At 42.1% G+C, this 19952-nt stretch overlaps 1 protein-coding gene and 1 non-coding gene across 4 annotated transcripts in view; both read left to right on the top strand.

Annotated features, from left to right (window-relative positions):
• AP1G1 (adaptor related protein complex 1 subunit gamma 1) overlaps window positions 1-16994 on the top strand; it is a 36302-nt gene extending 19308 nt beyond the window's left edge. For 2 of the 3 annotated variants that reach the window (XM_030955729.1, XM_030955728.1), the window contains exons 7-24: window positions 861-869; window positions 1921-2016; window positions 2479-2559; window positions 2804-2902; window positions 3311-3366; window positions 3778-3891; window positions 6946-7086; window positions 7382-7436; window positions 8528-8650; window positions 8956-9045; window positions 9544-9671; window positions 10241-10345; window positions 10826-10967; window positions 11536-11662; window positions 12093-12188; window positions 12424-12584; window positions 13568-13666; window positions 15747-16994. In XM_030955729.1, coding sequence (XP_030811589.1) covers window positions 861-869; window positions 1921-2016; window positions 2479-2559; window positions 2804-2902; window positions 3311-3366; window positions 3778-3891; window positions 6946-7086; window positions 7382-7436; window positions 8528-8650; window positions 8956-9045; window positions 9544-9671; window positions 10241-10345; window positions 10826-10967; window positions 11536-11662; window positions 12093-12188; window positions 12424-12584; window positions 13568-13666; window positions 15747-15848 — 1824 coding nt within the window. In that variant the 3' untranslated portion in view covers window positions 15849-16994. The remainder of the gene's footprint in view (window positions 1-860; window positions 870-1920; window positions 2017-2478; window positions 2560-2803; window positions 2903-3310; window positions 3367-3777; window positions 3892-6945; window positions 7087-7381; window positions 7437-8527; window positions 8651-8955; window positions 9046-9543; window positions 9672-10240; window positions 10346-10825; window positions 10968-11535; window positions 11663-12092; window positions 12189-12423; window positions 12585-13567; window positions 13667-15746) is intronic. The other variant, XM_030955730.1, reaches the window with a different exon arrangement.
• Window positions 5288-5374, top strand: LOC115908088. Its single transcript, XR_004061092.1, has one exon. It is a non-coding gene; the product is annotated as a small nucleolar RNA SNORD71 (small nucleolar RNA).
• Window positions 16995-19952: the final 2958 nt, after the last annotated feature.

The following is a 19952-nucleotide window of genomic DNA, read 5'->3' as shown; positions in this document are numbered from 1 at the left end:
CTAGATTTAAAGTTGTCTTTGATGGTCCCTTAGGTTTTCCCTCACTCCTTCTATCTAATCGCATGGTGACACTGGAATACAAATGAAGTAAGCATAGAGAGTAAGATGAAAAACTGAAGCTTATACCCACACCTGAACGCCTTAACCACAGCCGAACAGTTATATGCACTCAGTTCAAGAACACAGATCTAAATTCTAGTTGTATAGATACCTCATGCCTGATGCATACTATGCTACACAATTTTCCATTTTAATTTAGGGGTTTGAGAGTCAATGTCACTCTTCCTTCTCTGGTTAGGAATGTTTGCTTCCCATCACCCTCCTGACTTCCTTGTGTTGTTTGCTGTAATTTGCTGTATTATTGCTATGTGAAAGACTACCGATAGAAGAGCACCTGAAAATTGCCTTGATTGTCATTCTAAATTCCTGATCAAAAAGGAGAAATTGAACAAAGCTGGTAGAACAGAGCAAACCATTTGCTCCTCTGAAAAGTCTTAAAGGTGTTTGTTTATTTGCATGCCCATTTACTTTCTTCCTTGTCTATATCATTAGGGATTTAAAACTGTACATTCTTCGGTGCATCTTAGCATTTTGGCATGCATCTTCCCTTGCCTTGGTTGTAAATGTCAAAGCAGGAAAAAAAGTCAGATGAGGTACCATCCCTGCTACTAATTGCTTGGTTAATGTGATAGCTATGGGAAAAGAGAGAAGAGCTGAGTGCACAAAATTTTGTTACTGGGGCATTCTTTCTAGCTATTTCTTGTAGTTGTTATGCTGTGAATGGTATAACATTGACCTATCCCTAATGCTTGCTTCGTCTGTTTTGTCCCTTTTGTCTGTTTGGAATCCTGCTGAGTTAGAATGAAAAGGTAAGAGTTAATTTTTCTAGATGATGCATGTTTGCCTTGAATCTGTAGATGTTTGTCCCTTGTGAGGTAGTGCCTCTGAATGACACAGTTGTGATTGATGCCACATGCTTAGATCATCTGTACTTGTCTAATGCTCTTTGTGTGCTGGTCTTGTCACTAAATCTCTACATCCATGGCATCCCTGAATCTCAGTTGTGGCCTTCTGCGAACATCAAGTTACTTTCCTCAAGCCTTCCCTCATTTGAGGAATACTTGACAGATTTTTTTTTTTTGTGCCTGTGCAAGCTGTAGCCCTGGGCTTTGTGTTTTGTCTGAATCATGGGGCAACTTTGGGTGATTCCCAGAAAGGAGCAGGACAGACAGTTAACTGCCTGTAAGAGGCTGTAAAGGCTTTCTGTGCTGCAAGGAGCTACCCAGTCCGACTGCAGTGCTGATAGTCTTCATGGGTGTAATTTGTTTTCCAGAAGATGGGGGCGCGGGTGGGTGGCCCTCAACCAATCTTCATGGCTGTAATGTTTCCCTTTGTTCTGTCCTCAGTCCTGATAATTCATGCATGTTGGAAGGCAAAGCAAACATGAATAAGGATTCCAGGAATGCTCCACTTGTCTGTTACTATGTCTGGAGGGAAGATGTTGCAGCAACCTTTGGTTTCCTCTTTAAGGCAGATACAGGAAGTTCAGGGTTAATTTTGTGTGTTTCATGAAATGCATGTTTTCAGAGGAGTTTGTAGTTCCTGAAGAGCAAAGGTAGGAACAAAAGGAGATGACAGGGAAACTAGGCTGGTTTTCTTTTTACACTATACCACAGATGTAGATTTACTACTTTGAAGACACAATATGGTGCTCTGGTCCCAGTTTAACTGTTTCTAGTTGTGTCTTAGCCAAGCTGGAGGTATTCATACAGCATCAGCTCTAGGGTGTGCAAGTTGAACTTTGTGGAAGAATCCAGAGACTGACTTGCTTTCAAATACGAGATTTGTTCTTGGACCTTGCTTCAAAGCTGGGGTCAGGGAAACAACAGTGCCCTAATAGGACAACTCTCTTCTTCGCAGCTTGTTCCCCAATTAGTTCGTATTCTGAAGAACCTTATCATGTCTGGATATTCACCAGAGCATGATGTGTCTGGGATCAGTGACCCCTTTTTGCAGGTAAGAACTGATGCAAACAGTGACTGATAGCTTTAATTCTAGGACTGTGTTTTGGGCCTTATGTGTGATGAGGTGGTTACCGCCACACCTGTGTTGATTTTAAGGCTTCTTTGGTCTTCCTTTGAGCTGATTGTGCAAATGCTGTTCATCTGCCCTAGTGAAAGACACCTGCGTTAGTTTAACCAGCAGTTGTAGTACTTTATCATGTTATGTGACAAAAGAAAGAAACAGCACATATTGATTTTGGAAGGCTGTGCCTGGTAGAGAGGGGACTCTGAACAGTTCTGGCTAGTGGGAAGAAAATAAGCATAGCAGAAGCCTGTTTTTGTTGATAAAGTTCTTACCTGGCATGAGCATTTTGCTTAAGAGTGGAAATCAGCAGCTTCTTTTGCTTTTTTGCCACTACGACCCTATGTCAAACACTGCCATCCAAGCTTTTCTTTGCTTTGTTTTATAAAATAGGTACGAATCCTGCGGTTACTAAGAATTTTAGGGAGAAATGATGATGATTCTAGTGAAGCAATGAATGATATACTTGCACAGGTAAGGTCTGCAAGGTTGATGACTGGTTGAAACTTTCTCTTAGTTTCTTAATAATTTAGGTTCTGCAGCACTAATGAGGATACAGCTGCTTGCCATGCTGAGTGAAATTTTGTTGAAAGAAATGAATATGTATGAGTGTGATGCTGTTTTGTAGGGATTGGTTACTTTCGCTGCCTGTTCTGCAGAGCAGCACAAAGGGGATCTGCTTTGAATGCATTGAAGCTATTTCGTTTCCTTTCTGCAGGTTGCCACTAATACAGAAACAAGTAAAAATGTGGGAAATGCCATTCTCTATGAAACTGTGCTGACTATTATGGATATAAAATCTGAGAGCGGCCTGAGAGTAAGTTGCATTTGCTATGGCCTTTGTTTTTTTCCTAGGATTGTATTAGAGTAATTTGTGTGGAGGACATGAAGCAAGGTTGTTTCACCATAACACAGTTCTGCATCTGACTCTAGATAAGTATGTAACCTTTGCAGAAAGGGTGCTTGTTTTGGAGAAGAGAGGGTGTTTGGGTTTCTTAAAATAAAAATGAAAAGGCAAAATTTCCTGCAGAGTGTGTGTCCTGAGTGCAAGTGAGAGCCTGTGATGCATCCCTTAGCATTTCCTCTGCTTAGGCAGCTTCTAGAGCTCTTTTTGGCTAAGAACCGCAATGCTAGTTTTGACATGTTGCCTTTGAAGTCATCGTCAAATGATGAAGATAACCAGCAGCCCTTTTAGATCATTGATCTTCCCTAACTCTTTCTGCAGGTCTTAGCCATTAACATCCTAGGCCGTTTCTTATTAAACAACGACAAAAATATTAGGTAAGTTGTACAAAATGTGTTTTGACAACACCCAATTTAAAATATGTGAGAAGCAATTACACAAAGATGACACTGAAGTAAAGGAGGAGACCATGTTGGGATCACTGCTCTTGGGGTTAGTGTGGCTGTTGAGCTTGCTTTTTTCTTGGTGTGTTCCTTTCTCTATGCAAATCTTTTCTGTGGCCCTGCCCTTCTTAGTTGATAAGTTGGAGGCATGTTACAATTTAGTGTGCTAGCTCGCCTGTGAAGATAGGTCAGGAAGTCCCCTAGAGGGTTTTCATTCATTACTGAGTGCAAGAGAATCCTATTCTGTTGCAAGATAAGACTAGGTTTGGGGCAAGGGGACAGTGTCTGTGCATACAAATTAAATGGCTCCTGTCAGCTACTGATGATCTTACGTCCTGTTTGCAGATATGTAGCTTTGACGTCATTGTTGAAAACTGTGCAGACAGACCATAATGCGGTACAGCGACACCGAAGCACCATTGTGGACTGCCTGAAGGATCTGGATGTCTCCATTAAAAGGTAATCAGATTATCAGTGAAATAGACTCTTGATATTGACAGACTGTGGAAAGTGAGCAGAGCATAGGGGAAAATGACAATAATCCTGGGGAACTGTAAGTGAGACTACCATGAAGATATAATACGGTTCCATAATTCAAACAAGATAATGAAGATATACTTCCACCTTCTTTGGAAAGCTGCTGTTACTATTCGTGGGAGGAAAAAAAAATTCTGTTTGCCTGAATTTTTCCAGAATGCAATATCAGTGGAGATTAGATTTGTGTGCTCTCAGCAAGATGGAAAGCCTCTGTCACTATGATTATGATCAAAGCTACTCTGATTTGCTCCATGTTGGTTTTCTTTCCTAGATGAACGGGCAGTGCCATGTTGTCTTGGAGCAGTGTTAAGTCATCCAAATAATGTATTCTTAGATGTATTATGGAGTAGTAGAATTCAGACTTAATTGATTGCTCAAACAGTTTGTGTACAAACCACATCCTTTTATCATTCTTGATGTTCATTTGTCATTTAAGTAGTGTGTTCCTGTTTCTCTGGGCATTGGGAAAGCTTGCAACCTTACTTCTCACCAGAGAAATACTTTGTCTTGTACTCTGTCTTAATTTCTTCCAGTTTACTCTCATCATTTCAGTTATGTTCCTTTTACTCATGATAGTTAACTCCCTCCTGTTTCTGTCACTTATGGAAATTCTTGAACCGTTTGGTCTTACTTTGCCCAGCGTATGTGGAAGGCTGCTCTTCTAAACTGAGTCTTTCAGCTTCTTGATTTCTTGTTCTTTATTTCAGAATTCTCCTCCTCCTCATTATTCTTTCTGTAACTGGGTTGCAAAGAAAGGTCTGGGCTCAGTGCAGCATACAGCATGCAGTGTTGGGGACAGCAGCATTTTTCCTGTTGCATTTCATAGAATCTCTCTGCTACAGGCCAGAATTCCACTGAGCACTCATCATGTGAATATACCTTCAGAATTGTTCAACCTCTTCTTTTCCATCTACTCAAACTGATTAGATCACACCACAGATCCTCATTCTGATAGTCATTCTTCAAACTTATGCCCATCTTTGAATCACCTGTAGATTTTTTTAACAGCTCTTCTCAGACTAGCATGTGTAAAACAGGAAAAAATTGGATTTGTCTTGCTTCTGAAAGTTACTTTTAACTGCTATGTACTGGGTATCATGTAATCTCTCTTTACAGTTGCAATCTATCCCAAACCACAAATTTGTATCTTAAATGCTGAGCAAGCCAGGCTGCCATTGCTGTTTGGTGTCAGAGGCAGCATGGGGCTCGGTTGTGGAACAGCAGAGCCTTATCTAGATTTTGGGTAGAAGGCAACAAAAACATTTTATTGGCGCCTGCTAGGAAAACACAGGCTACAAACAACTGAGCTTCATGTCCGAGTGCTGTTGGAGGATGAAGCCTTTGAGTGATCCATCAGCAGAGCACAATGTTGCCATGCTGACACTTGTGCTGCTGACAATGCACTGTCTTCATTGAAACATTATATTGACTGGATATATGTCAGAGCCCCCAGGCAGCAAGCTTCAAGGACTTGAGGGAAAGACATGATATCTGCTTTTGGTTATCTGAAGCATGGCTTCTGCTCATCATCTTGTAACTGGTGCAGTTCATATTTGGTCCATGTAGCATAATTCAGAATGGCTTTGCCATTTAATTAAAGCCTTTTTCCCTGCTTGATTTGATTAAACTGCGTGATTAAGAGCTTTGTGATAGAAATGAAACATGTAATATGACTGAAGGTAAGCAATATGTGCTGAGATAAATGCCTGGTGTGAAGACAACATTGTATTCCTGCACAGCTGCAGTATTGATGCATCTGCTATAAAGTGACTGAAATATTAAACATAAACAGGGAAAACTTGTAACCCAGTAGGGACAGGTGTAAGGGAATTGGGAACTAATTGGAAGGATGGAAACAGTTCTAATAATTGTGTAGGTCATCAGCTAAACATAGATTTAAATGTTAAAAGGTAGCAATTTCGTTTGGTATTTCCAACCTAATTCTGAATATCTCTGTATTTTTTCAGTCCCTGGGTACTCGCTGGGTAAAAAGCAAAGTAACACATTTACAATTCACCATTCTGTAAAATTCCTTATTACGATAATAACTAGGAAAATGTAGAGAAGTAGTGCTGTCTGGATGTTCTCAGATTTTTGAGAACAAATAGTGTGGGCCCAATTCCATATTAAAGTTCACTCAGGGTTATTTAGCAAGCCTGTTTTAATGCATTTGAATACAGCTGTTGCAAAGTTGTGCAGAAATCAATCACATCTGAAGTTAGTAGTCTTCATTCAAAAATATGGCAGAAGAATGAGAGACCTGTGCTAAAGTCAGCTACAGAAGCTTCAAGTAGAAGGGTCTGGGAATAGCCTCTGAGCTCTCAATGTGCATGAAAAGGAATAGCAAGGAGTTAGTACTCTGACTAGTTGTGGTGTCAGCAGGTCTGTGTTGAGGAGGAATGAACAATACCAGGGTAACTTTGGGTTCTAGAAATCTTATGCTACAGTATAAGAAGCTTTACTGTATCCAGTTTATCCAACTGGATACAGTAAAGCTTCTCAGTTAATATTTTAAATCTCTACTGTATTTGAATCTCTAATATATGGAATTGGAAACAGGTCTGTTCTGGATCCCTGAAGGTGGAGAAAATATGCTGTGGCATGCTTTAATTGTTACAGTTGTGTGTCAGAAATGACCAGTATTTAATTACACTTGGCCAGTTAGACTTTAATCCTGTTGGACTCTGGCTGCTGAAAGATATTGCTAGCCTTAAGCTATCTTTAATATATGGATAGATGTTTCTAGAGGACTCCGTAGCCCCACTCCCCCTTAATTTTTTGGAGAGTGGATATTTGTCTGCCTATGAACAAAAAAAAATACTGCACATTAAATGTGAAGGGCTGTTCTCACAGGATTAGTAAGTATTGATCTCCTCTTAATTAAAAGTTAACTGCATTTTTGTAGCTGGATTTCAGGTTTTTTTACTTCCTTCACTAGGTGAAATTACTTGATTGGTTTTCTGTCTCTTGCCCTAGGCGTGCAATGGAACTGAGTTTCGCTCTTGTTAATGGGAACAATGTCCGTGGAATGATGAAGGAGTTACTGTATTTCCTAGATTCTTGTGAACCAGAGTTCAAGGCAGACTGTGCATCTGGAATATTTCTTGCAGCTGAAAAGTATGGCGTTGTTTTACTTGCTAATAATTTTTGGTACATCCTCGGGATTGTGAACACCTTTTGTGTTGTTTCTCTCCCTGCTTGTTCCCAAGAGAGAATGTGTTGATTCATTTCTTCTCTGTTCACTGATTTATGTGTGGCTTGTCGTTGTAGCCCTCCCTCAGTATTGGTGTCCTTCCTCACGAAGCAGTGAGCCAGGAAGTAACTCAAAGGGGGGGTTCTGATTATGCTGGGTTTCTTGCTGGTGTTGAAGACTGGCAGTTATTGTTCTAACTTGTTTTCTTAATTTTGTCAGATATGCTCCTTCCAAGCGCTGGCACATAGACACAATTATGAGAGTCTTAACAACGGTAAGTGAAATTGCCTCTCTTGTGTGTGACTACATAAAATTTTCTTAATTCTGGAGGAAGTTACAATCAAGTTGGAGATGTTTCTAAAGGCTGGCAGATAACAAATGCTAAAATACATAGAGGAAGTGTACTTATGATAGTCATATTTACTGAGTTTGCATATTTCTGACTGGCTGCCTTGGATCGCTGAGTGATTTGTTTTTTTAGAAGAACTGTACTATTTCAGAAACACACAAGAGTAACAGTGTGTAGCAGTGTTTCTACGGCAGTAATCACACTAGCTTCTAAGAACAGCTCTTGTACTGTCTGATTCCAATATACAGTCCTTTCAGAGGAGAGTGAATGCAGCCTGGAATGGCTTGCAAAGAGAAGGGGGGTGAAGGAGTTTCTTGGAATTACTCCAAGTTGAGTTTATCAAAACTTGTTAATGAAACTGTGTCAACAGCCTCCTAATTCACCTTCTTTGGGTTTAATTATTACTCTTTTATCTACTTGAATTTATCTATGAACATCACAGCTGAGGTGGAACTGGAGCAGTGCTTTGGCAACTGAGGGAAGAGGTCTTGGTAACTTGGGTAGGCAGTGTGTTCTGTGAGGCAAAGGAGTGAGAAGAGATTTATCAGTATGAGTGTTCAAATTTGAGAAGTTCAACAAAAAATAAGTCTGGCTGGGATGCTCTTTTGTCACCTTGAAACAGAGAGAAGTAGTTTCGTCTCAAGTGAGAATTAATTTCTGTTGGAAGGTTGGCCGTGAGAGTTGTTCTCAGATTACTTTCTCCAGTAGAGCAATTGCCTTTTCTTGTCTGCTAGATAAAGCACTCATAAGGTTGTATTTATTTCTGCACTCTATCCTCTTGCAGTTTTAGGGGTATCTGTAGTGTGGATTTCTCTGAGTATAGCTTCATTTGTTGGTAAATGTACTGTCCTGTACTTCTGCCCCCGTGAGGTTGCTCAAAGTCAACCATAAAGTGCTCATGGATGAAAGGGTTGATTTTTATTTCCAGATGCATCAAGTGGTTTTGTGAAGGGTATCACAGCTGCTGAGTGTTACTTAAGAAGGTCCATAGTAAAACCTCACAATTGTTCTTGCAGGCAGGAAGTTATGTTCGTGATGATGCTGTTCCCAATCTGATCCAGTTAATAACTAATAGTGTGGAGATGCATGCCTACACTGTGCAGAGACTCTACAAAGCCATCCTTGGAGATTACTCCCAGGTAAAACCAAATGCAGCTGGCTTCAGTTTCTTTTTTGTACTGCAGTAATTATGCATGTTTACTAGGCATCTCAGGGAAAGCCAGCATCACATTGTCTGGCTCCAAGGGAGAGACTGCTGAGCAGGCATGTCTTCTATAAGTTCATGTTCTTTTTAGTTTCTCCAATTCTCTTATGGAATTCTTGGTTGAATCAGATATTCCTCTTTCTTCTGCTGTGGAAGGCTAAGCTTTCCTCTGGAAATGCAGATGGTTTTTAATTTATCATGCAGGCATCTCTTAGCTTTCTCTGGTTTTTCTTCCAACAGCAACCCCTGGTACAAGTTGCCTCCTGGTGCATAGGAGAGTATGGAGATCTTCTGGTGTCCGGTCAGTGTGAAGAGGAGGAACCAATACAGGTATACCTTGGGAAGGAGCTGCAACTGCACACCTGGCTGAGGCTGGACCCACTTCGTGCTGGCTAGGTGAAGGGAGTGCTTTCAGCAGTTCCCTAGCACTGATGTCCATGATGGTAATGGACCCTGGACAGGAATCTCCTTCCCCTGCTGCAGGCATGGATTGTGTAAATACTGGATGTGTGGAGTGTTGCTACAACTGGCAGAATGGTGTGGTTTTAGTGCCAACTGATTTGAAAGAAATCTGCTAGGGTCTTAGTGTATTTCAGTGATAAACCTGCTCTTCAATGTGTGAAACAGGAACTGTATTTTAAAACTCATACCATAAGATCTCCGCCTGGATGCATGTCTCTCACACTCTGAACATAATGTTACAGACTCAGAGTTGCAGAGAGGAGTGTGACATGGCCATTAGGCAAGAGACAGGTTTTTACAGTATCATCTGGAAGGCTTGCTGTAAGCTCCTCTCTGTCTTAGCCTAACCTCACTGTACCTTTTCAGGTAACAGAGGATGAAGTTCTTGATATTTTAGAAAGCGTCCTGATATCTAATATGTCTGCATCTGTGACACGAGGCTATGCTCTCACTGCCATCATGAAGCTTTCCACAAGGTTCACCTGCACTGTCAAGTGAGTACCCTTTGGTGGTACACTGCACAGGGCTTTGTTGCAAATATACTGACATCAGCTGTCTTCATTAGGAGTATTCCTTGAACATGTTCTGCTTTTGTGATTTACAAGAGTCATCATCTTACTTGTTGGCTTTTACAGTCCTCCTTTGCTCACAGGGTGGAAGATGTCAGCTGTGGGTACTGTTTCCTCTAGGGATGCCCTCTGCTGTGTGGGAACTTAATCCATTCTGCTGTTTCTTGAAAACTCCTTAGGTTCAGTGGACTGTTTTTTCTCATTCCTTTTTTGGATGCTGGAGAGAAAAATAGCCTTGTTTCGTGTTGGACACTTCTCAGTGTGGGTAGTTGAGCTTTTTAATGCTATACCTAAGGTGGTGTATTAATCACCTGCGGATGCTTTTGTGAAGGGACAGTTCATATATGGATGATACGTGGATACTGCTGTTTTACATGAGTTATGTGGACTCCTGTTGAACAGAAACTCAGTATCATCTTCAGGATGACACATGCTAATCCCTTGCTTATTGCTGCTAATTCCATGGTGTGTTTGTTTTCCCTTACCCCCAACAGTCGCATTAAGAAGGTAGTTTCCATCTATGGTAGCAGCATTGATGTGGAGCTGCAGCAGAGAGCTGTGGAATATAATGCACTTTTCAAGAAATATGATCACATGAGGTAAGTGCTAGTAGAGATTTGGTGTTTGAAAAGGATCATTATCTGCTCTGATCTCCTGTGGATGACAGTGTGCTGTGAGAACTTTGGTGATTTTTGTTAAGGTTACAGAGGAAGTAGAATCCCATCCCTTCTACAAGGTTAGCAAGTGTTTCAAGGACTTAATGTATCCTGTGTTACTGTTCTGTGATCAGAGATTGTCTCTGCCAGAGAATTTGTCCTGCTTTGAGCCTGAGCTTGTCAGGTGCTGGGGGGAAGCAGGAGACAGGAGGCCTTGTTTGTCTTGTAGCTATCAGCTAGTGTATTTGCACTGGCACGGAATGCCAGGGATTGCTTCAAACTGTTGTGCAGTTTTGCAGTTCCCCTGTGTTGGAGCTCAAGGGAAAATGCAGGTTCTCCCGTATATATCAGTTCATGAATGTCTAAGTATTTGGATTGGGATGCAGGAAGATGGCACAGTGTAACTATGTCAGCTTCTTTCAGGCCAGCACTGCTTGAGAGAATGCCAGTAATGGAGAAAGTCACCACAAATGGCCCTGCTGAGATTGTACAGACCAATGGAGAGACAGACACAGCAGTACTGGAAACCAAACCTCCACCCTCTGGATTGCAGCCCGCTAACCAGGTAACAGAAACTGAGCCAGGATAAATTTCCACTGCCTGTCAGACCACGTTCCAGCCTGTGCCTACAGCAAGCTGACACCATCTCCCTCGCCCTGTCTGCTTCTTTGCTGTTTCTAACTGGTGATGGTTGTATCATTGCTCTGCTCTGATGGCTCTAATGTCCAGAACAGGTGTGTGGGACAGGTCATTTGTAGGCTGAGGAGCAGGGTGGGATTGTATCAGTTGGTTATGGTGCTAATAATGCCAAGGTTGTGTGTTTAATCCCCTTATGGGCCATTCACTTGAGAGTTGGACTCAATGATTCTTGTGGGTCCCTTCCAGCTCAAAATATTTTTTGATTCCCCAAACTTGGTGTGCATGAACCCAGTCATTCCCTATCTCTTCAGTCCCTTAAGCATGGAAACTAGATTTCTTGTGGGGCATGGGATCACAGTGAAACTAAGAACCCCTCTAACTGGCCATCAGCTCTGGTGGTCTTCAGTTTGAGAACAAATAGAACACACTGCATTTGCAAGGAAAAGTAGCAGAACGTTGAATATATGTAAGTATTACATCCACTCTCTCATTAGGCAAATGATTTATTGGACTTGTTGGGGGGAAGTGATATAACACCTGTAATTCCCACTGCACCTACAAGCAAGCCAGCCACTGCTGGTGGGGAGCTGCTTGACCTCCTGGGAGACCTCAACCTAACAGGTGAGCAGGCTGCATTTCTTAGACATCTACGTTCTCATCCATGGGATGGGATGAGGGTGGGCTACTTCTTCATTGTCTTTTAAGTCCTAGTGTTTACATTTACTCTTACCAAGATCCATAATAGCAGGTGGGAGTTAGGGAATGAAGTCACAGGTTGATTCTGCATGATTAGCTGGTGAGACTTGAGCATTTTCACACCTGAGTTTGGGAATGCTGTGAGCCTTTACAGAGAAGACTATGGGATGTGAGGAATTAATTCCATTTGAATACTTGCTAGTTCTTGAAAGCAAAGAAGGGGAGGATGACAACACAGGTGATTTATAGAGCTTCATGTAAAGAAATACAAAATGCAGCAGTCAGTCTTTGGCAAAGGAGTAATTACTCTTCATTTCCTGACAGCAAAGTATTAATCCTTCAACATTTCTTGTAGGTTCTCCAGTATCTGCCCCTGCACCCCAGATAGCACAGCCTCCGTTCCTGCTTGATGGACTTACAACTCAGCCTCTCTTCAATGATATTGCTGCAGGTTAGGGACGTTGTAAATCCTTTGCCTGAAGTGCCCCAACACCTAACTAGAAGAGGAAACAAGGAATAGTAGAAAAAAAAATCAAAGGGAGGCAATTTGAAAGTGTGCCATAGATACTGGAGCACATGGGGGTGTGTTTAATTTTCAGAAGAGTCTGGGGTCAAGTAAGTGCATACTATGATGCTGAGAATGATCTCCAGATTCTGTAGGTCTTCTGCTTTTTTGTTTCCTACAGGAATCCCCTCCATTACTGCTTACAACAAGAATGGGCTGAAGATTGACTTCACCTTTGAGAGGTCGAACACCAACCCTAGTGTGACTGTAATCACGATACAAGCCTCCAACAGCACAGAGCTGGAGATGACAGATTTTGTTTTCCAAGCTGCAGTACCAAAGGTAGAGCCACTTAGGGCAGCTACAGTGAGAAGCTGAAGGGCCAGTTGCAAACACTTCCTAATTGGTGCTTTCATGTAGATAGAAACTTGCAAGGTAAACAAGGCTGAGAACTATTCCAAGTTTCTCTTAGTGCACAGTTAGGTCATCTCTTTCCAGTCTGAAAGTACATGTTGTAAATGCAATAGAACACAGATTCTAATCAAATTGGACCACTTCTGCTTGGACAAAATTGTGTTTTGAAATCACTACTTTCTAGAAAAATGGCTAAACCTCAGGAAGAAAAACATTTGGGTCAAAATCAGTATTTTGGAGACACTAATCATACCCTTTATTCTTAATTTCTAGGAAATATACTGTGTTTTTTGTAGCTATGAATACATGAAAGAAAAAATCTTTTGAAGCTATTAGTTGCTTATAAAAATATAAATTAGTCACAATATGGTGATTAATGGCATTCCTCATTTAAGGAAGTGAATTGTTTCCCCTTGCACTCAGCTGCAGCAACAAATGTGTGTGACAGATATTGCCTAGTTTATAGCAGAGCAGACTATTGAAGCAGCACGTTACTGGAATGCTCTCCAAATTTGGGAAAGTACATTCACTTCTAGGAACTAGTATTCGTCTAACTTGGATTCAAGTAGGTTTTACACCTACCATAGGAAGGAATCAGGGCAAGAACAGTCCTGAAGTTAGAGGTGTGCTGACTGTTCCTCTGAGTGCAACACATGGAAGCAAGCATTGCTGCTGATCTTGGTCCACTGCAGTAAGCCCTCCGCTCCTATTATTTGTGTACCTGGATCCTACTTGCATAGAAAGCAGGTGGGCCAGTGAGTGTGTTGTTCTTAGAGAACAACAAGATAGGGAATTCAAGAACTGATTATTCAGGGCCAGAAACTGAACTTTTCCTTGTTTTCTTTCAGTGCGAACAAGTCACTTCTTACTTGATTACACATCAAATTGTTTTCTTTTTGCCCTGTTTTCAGACATTCCAGCTGCAGCTTCTGTCTCCCAGCAGCAGTGTCATCCCTGCATTTAATTCTGGGACCATCACACAGGTCATTAAAGTTCTGAATCCACAGAAGGTGAGTGATTCCAAGAAGAATTGTTGAAGATACTGTCTTGTAATCATTCATTTAATGCCAGTCAAGGGTGCATTTCTGATGAGAGGTAGGGAGTAATGGTAGTGAATGATACGTTTTTCATGGCCGTCACTTCAGTTAGAGTTAGGAACAAGTTATGAAAAACACAGGAGGTTATGGACGCAGGTTTGGTCTTCTATTTGGTTATACTGCTAAAACAGTTTAATAGCTTTGCTATCTTGAAGTCATTCATGCCTTGCATTGCAGTGGTTAAGTTTTCAAATGGCCAGAGGAGCTTAACCTAGTGTTTCTATGGGTTGTAAAAGTGATGTTTGGAAGGCAAGCATCTTGACACATAAAGATATTCAGCATTTGTTCTTGCTGTCTGTGGTGGTGTTATTGAAATATTTTTACACAAAAAAGCAGCTTGATCCATATTCTTAAAATTGTCTGTTAAGTAATCTCATTTGTTTTTAATGTGTTTAAATAGTTGATGGAAAGAATCTTCAGGAGTGATGTAATTGTAATTCCATTTGTTTTACAGCCTTCAGAGACAGGCTTCAAGACTGGGACACAACAGACTTGAGGGGAGGGAGGGATGTGGCCCACATTTCCTCCTTAAGAGGGTTTGCAAGTGCTCAGATGGCATCAGAAAGAAAAATAAAATTGAGATCATACTTCTTTCTTTGAAAAAGCCTTATGATCCTAAATGACTCTAGGAACTTAAAACATGTGAAGCTTTTCATAGGTTAAAACTGATGTACTGCTCCAGATGTAAAGTGTTTCTGCTATATTGATGTGCAAGCAGGGAAAAAAAATCACTATTTCAGCCCAAGTTTCACTGCATGTCAGTCTTCTAGTACATAGTTTTTGTGGTTTCCATGCATCTCCCTGTATTTCCATGTAGTCTGCTCACCTCTGCCTATATTAAGCCACAAGACTTAATTATTCTGTGTCTTATATACATCTGTTACCAGTTTCTCTGTGATGCTGTAGAGCACCCTTCAAAGATCGCCTTGAAAGTTACTTTCTGAACTTTGGAGGGTTTAGGTATTTTCCTGTAATGTGCCAGAATGAGACCTGCAAGGTGAAGCACAGCTAGGGTAGTGGCATGCTTTCTTGTAGGAATGCCACAACTCCTATGAACACTTCAGAGTACAGAGGTGCAAAATAAAGCCATCATGCTGGATTGAAACTAATGGCTAGTTTTCCAAAACGACAAATAAACCAAAAAGTGATAGTGATGATGTTGATCTGTTAGTCATAGAGCATCACTTCTTTATCCTAAGCCTCGTTGAAACAGTCACTGTCTTCCTTTTTTCCCTCTGCTATCCCTTTTGTGTATTTGCCTGTAGGTGTGGAGAAAAGAGACAGAAATTATCAACTTCTGGCTTTTTATTTTTGGGTTTTTTGAGAGCGAGAATAGGGAACCTGACTGGAGCATGCTGTACTCTAGCTGTTTTTAAGGGCCACCTAGTATCTGAGTGACAGCCAGTGACAGCCAAATGACAGTGTAAAGCGATCTCTGAGCTATTTCATCATCTAGTTACAACAGAAGGGAATGTTCTTAGAGATTCTCTTTCCAGGCTTTCGTAGGCTATTTCCTTCACAGTGCTGCTGAGCTGTGCAGTACTTGAAGTTGCCAGACTGTTGCATTGAATGGACAGCCCATCTCTCCCTGCAGGCCCAAGTGCAGTGCAACAGAGTACAGATCTGCCACCTGCTTTCTTCTGTTGTTAACTGGAATTTCAAGGAGGTTATTTTTGTATTTAAGGACTTCAGTGCTTGCAAGAGCAGGGCCAGTGCGGACACAAACATGGGTAGAAGCTGTGCTGTAACTTTTCTAAGAGCTTGTACCTGATCTGAGAACTACAGTGACCAATGAATGTCCCACCAGATGGAGCATTTATCTGCGGTGTCATAGCTCACCCTGCACACACCAACAAGCTCTTGTGTTCAGGAAAAGTCAGTGTTGAGTATTCGTGGGGTGGGGGAGAGGAACTGGATGAGATGGGAGTCTCTGACCTTTAATGAAGACCTGAATTTGTTTTGTGTTTTTTTGTTTCCCCCTTTTCTCTTGTAGCAACAACTACGTATGCGGATCAAGTTGACATATAATCACAAGGGCTCAGCAATGCAGGATCTAGCAGAAGTCAACAACTTCCCCCCTCAGTCTTGGCAATGAGGCTCTGGCACCATTCTTATTCTCATCCCACCCAATCAAAAGAACTCTGGGAAGAAGATTGTGATCCTTGGCAATCCCCCAAACTGCACCATGGGCATGGGGAACAAAAGAGACCTGCTGATGAGGAGGAATTTTCCTGAAGTGATTGCTGACTTTGAAGCATATCTGTTAAGATTAATCTCCTCTCCTCTGCTGATGAGGCTGGTGGCTTGTGGAGGCTACTGTGCACTCCCTCACACATGCATTCACAGCCAGAAGCAACATTCCCTTCTCCCCTTCCCCACCCTCCTTCCCTCTCAAAAGGAACACAGCCTGGTTGGAAGAGAAGTCTGGAATTTCTAGCAGGGAAACTTTCTTCTCTCTGCAGCAAGTGAGCAGTTGCTCCTTCTTTCTGCCGTCTTTTTTTCCCTGGGGTGGGTAAGGCGTGTTGTCATTCGTTTCTAGCTGGATTCCTTCACGCATTTTCATCTGGGACTCAGATGGGGTCTTGGGGAATGCCAGGCTGCCCTTCGTCTTTCTTCTTGTATCCCCTAGGTCTTAAGGGGCTGGAGGCTTCTTATGACCTACTCAGTGCATTGTTGTATACACGCACTTCTTAGTTATGTGCTGCATACCAAGAGCAAGTGAGGCCTTTGGAGTTCATCTGCAAACCTGGAACACAGTGCAGGAGAAGAGGTGCTGGTAAGAGTTGGTAAAATTGCTTCGGTGCTGTACTTGAAAATGACGCCCTTACACCTGAATTTTCTTTCCTTCCATCAGTAGGCACAGCCATGCAGATTCAGTCTTCTGTAGCTTCCCCAGAAAGTGAAGTGAGTTATGAGAGATGTAGAGATAAAAGGAGCAGCTGGTTTTCTACCACATACGGTTTCAAAGTCTTTCAACCTGTCAGTTGTGGTTTATGGGTAGAAAAAACACATTCAGTTTTGTAGATCAGTTTTTGGGCAAGGGCTTTGCTCCTGCTGGGAGACTCATCAGAGACTATGCTGCAAAGTTGCTCTTCCTGGTTATTCCAGAACTTCTCCCCAATTTTATTTCCAGAGCCTGTTGTAGACCCCCCTGGGTTCCATTTGAGTTACTTCTGACTGGGATATTTGTGTTGTATCTGTAATATTGGCACTGAAATAAAGACCATGCAGTTTAAAGAGACCTTTTCCCATTTTTTTACTTAGTTGATCCTTGCTCCCCTTTCAGAATTAATGTGCCAGTTCACATTCAGACTGAAAGTAACTAAGCTGTGTTTTGAACGGAAGCCAGTTGTTTGAGTATTTGGATCCAAAGATGCAAGATCTGGTTGGTACCCCTCTGAGCTCACAGAAAGCTGTGTTCAGGGATGTCCCTGCAGGAACTCCTGGGAGGTGGTGCAGTTCTGGGCAGTCTCTAGGAGGTGATGTGTAAGACAGACAAAAGCACAGTGTGACAAACTCCAGATGTTCAGTGCTCTTTAGGATATATCTTAGGTCTTCATTTTTGAGTGTGCTGGTAAGCTGAAGGTTGGGCACTTCTGTTTCAGTTCTGTTTTAGGGCTTTCCAAATCATTCAGTGTTGTGAGCACAAGTTTAGACATAGCTTCTTGTGTCCACAGAAGTGCTAACACTGGGCTCCAGAACTTGCCAAAAATATTGCAAGAGTAATCCACAGTGTACTTAGGGAAAACTGAAGACCTGTTCTGCCCTTGAATCGGGAGAAGGAGGCCACTGAGTGTTGTTCAGTCTGGTCTGGTCTTGACTGCATTAAGCAATATAATGTAGGACTGACACTAATTTAAGTGCTGGTCCATGTGTAGTGGAGTAAATTTATCTTCTCTTGAAGGGTATTTTTGCTACCTTACTGATTGAACTGGTTTGGGCCTTTGGATTAGCAAGGAGCTTTTTTTTTCCCCTGGAACTGGCATCAGTAGAGTTATAAAAGCTAGAAGAACAATGTATGATTTCCTTAAAATTAACTTTGGGTTGTGGTAGGGTCATGCCTTGGCTATCAGTGGAGAGATCTATCTTGTGCTTAGCTGGAAGCGTCATGAAACAGGCAGTTTTGCAGGAAATGGCTGAATCAGGGTCCATTTCTGGTGCTGAGCATTTAGCTTAATTGTTTTCACTGCAGTCGTGGTTATTCATTGCCCCACTAGCTCAAACTCAGTGTTGAAGACTGAGTGTGTTAAATCCATACCCCAGTGAGCTCTGAGAGTGTCCCAGATAAAAAGCTAATGGGAAGTCTTTGCCTTGGTTCCTGAACCTCTCATAAGCTCTACCATTCTCTTCACAGAGTTGTACATGATCACTCGTACTGAAAGCCAGCATGCCTCACTCTCCCTTTGGTTTTGCTGGGAAAGAGCACTGGTACAGGAAATTAGATGGGAAGGAAGAAGAAAATGGTCTCTCGCCTGGCCAGTTTGTTGCAGCAGAGTTGGGAACAGTGTATGTTGTCCCTCTTGTCATGCTTGTTTTCTGTCCCCTAGAGCAGCTGTCTGTCTCTGGTAAGCTTGTGGGGTGAATTCTTTCTGTGTTCTTGGCTCCTTCAGCCACCCTTGCACTGTGTCTGTGGGGAAATGGGCATTTTGTCCTGTATTTGAGTCAAGCTGGAGGAGGCGAGTGTGTACCCAAAATACACTTGGCAGGAAGCCATCCCTTGGCTATGAAGTACTCCTCTGTAGCAGCCAAACATTCCAGTTGTCCTTGGAGCTCTCCCCTCCTCACTAAGGGATGGATGCTGACATTACACAAGAAGGAAGGCCAGGCTTCGCACGTTCCCCTATCTGCAATACCAGATAATGCTGCTTGCTCCTTGACCCCCATGTGCATTCCAAGCTCTGTGCTGCTGCTGTGGTTTTCCTCTGGACAGTACTCGCACGTCTGAGGCACTCCAAGCACACGCTGAGTCCTCTTCCCACCGGTTGAATGCAACAATTACAGGTCTGGTCAACGTTTTCCTTGCTTTGGTGTAAGGGGAATATAAGGGCAGCAAGATATGGACTTCATGGCTGATCTTAACTAGTATCTGTATAGGAGGCTTTGGAACTGGGAGACACTGGATGTCTTTTTCCAAGTGAATGTATTTTCAGTCAAAAAATGACAGAAATCATAGTGGCCATAATGGGCCTGAAGGGGGAGAAGACATGGAAAGGTCCTAGGAGTCGACTTTGTCCAGGTCTTGGTGGCACAAAATATGGCCTTGAACAACTTACTGAAGCAATAGCAGTGAGGGGACTGTCTTTACAGTACCTTGGATCTAAAACTCAGAAGATACTGAAGCAGCTGGGAAAGGTACCAGTGCCTTGCCTAAGGCTGGTACTAGCTGTGAGCTGCAGCAGCAGTGACGCTGGTGCAATTTTATGTGTTCATTTTCTACTTGGAGGCTGTGAGGGAAGGAGCTGCTGGACTGCTTCCCTTTTAACTTTCACTCTACTCCTGTATATTCCTTTTTCTTTCGTGATGTTGTAATTTAAATTTTACACAGAGCCCCATCCCACCTCTTTGACAGTATAGAGGAAAAAAAGGCAAACAAAAAACTACTGAAATACAAACCCCCAACAAACCCATCAAATTTAAAGTGAAAAACATGCCATTTGAGGCAGGGCACCTGTTGGCACTTGAAATTCTGGAGACCTATTTTTGAGATGTGAAAAATTTAGGTAAATGCTGAGTCATAGGTGAGTGAGGAGCTTAACAGATGTAAACATGTACATGGGATGCATTAGACTTCTGCTGTGTGTATTGTCTTTTGGTTGAAACAAATTATGAAGTGACTAATAAAATGAGTCAATATTTAATGATTTAAAATTGCCTTGTTGCTTTCTACCAATACAGTGGGATAGAGTGTTTTGATTCTTAACGTTTGGCCGTGGCAACATCAGATGACACAAAATAGTAAGGCCATGTTTTGAAAAAACTTTACAGGAAATTTTGGAGATCAAGATGGGTGAACAGTTGCAAAACACTTGAGCAATTCCTGTGGAATACCAGCCTGAGAGACAGCGTGTTAGTTACGAGCAGCAATGCTTGTCCAGATGCTAGAAAAGTGTGGTGGAATCTGAACACAAGGAATGTGTTTGGAGCCTGCTCTGGGAGCCCGTTAAAAGACCCCTTTCATACTCCATGTGGCTCTTGGACA

The sequence above is a fragment of the Camarhynchus parvulus genome, chromosome 11 (genome assembly GCF_901933205.1).
Source record: "Camarhynchus parvulus chromosome 11, STF_HiC, whole genome shotgun sequence".
In the NCBI taxonomy this organism is placed as follows: Eukaryota; Metazoa; Chordata; class Aves; order Passeriformes; family Thraupidae; genus Camarhynchus; species Camarhynchus parvulus.
This window is presented reverse-complemented; position numbering and strand designations above follow the sequence as displayed.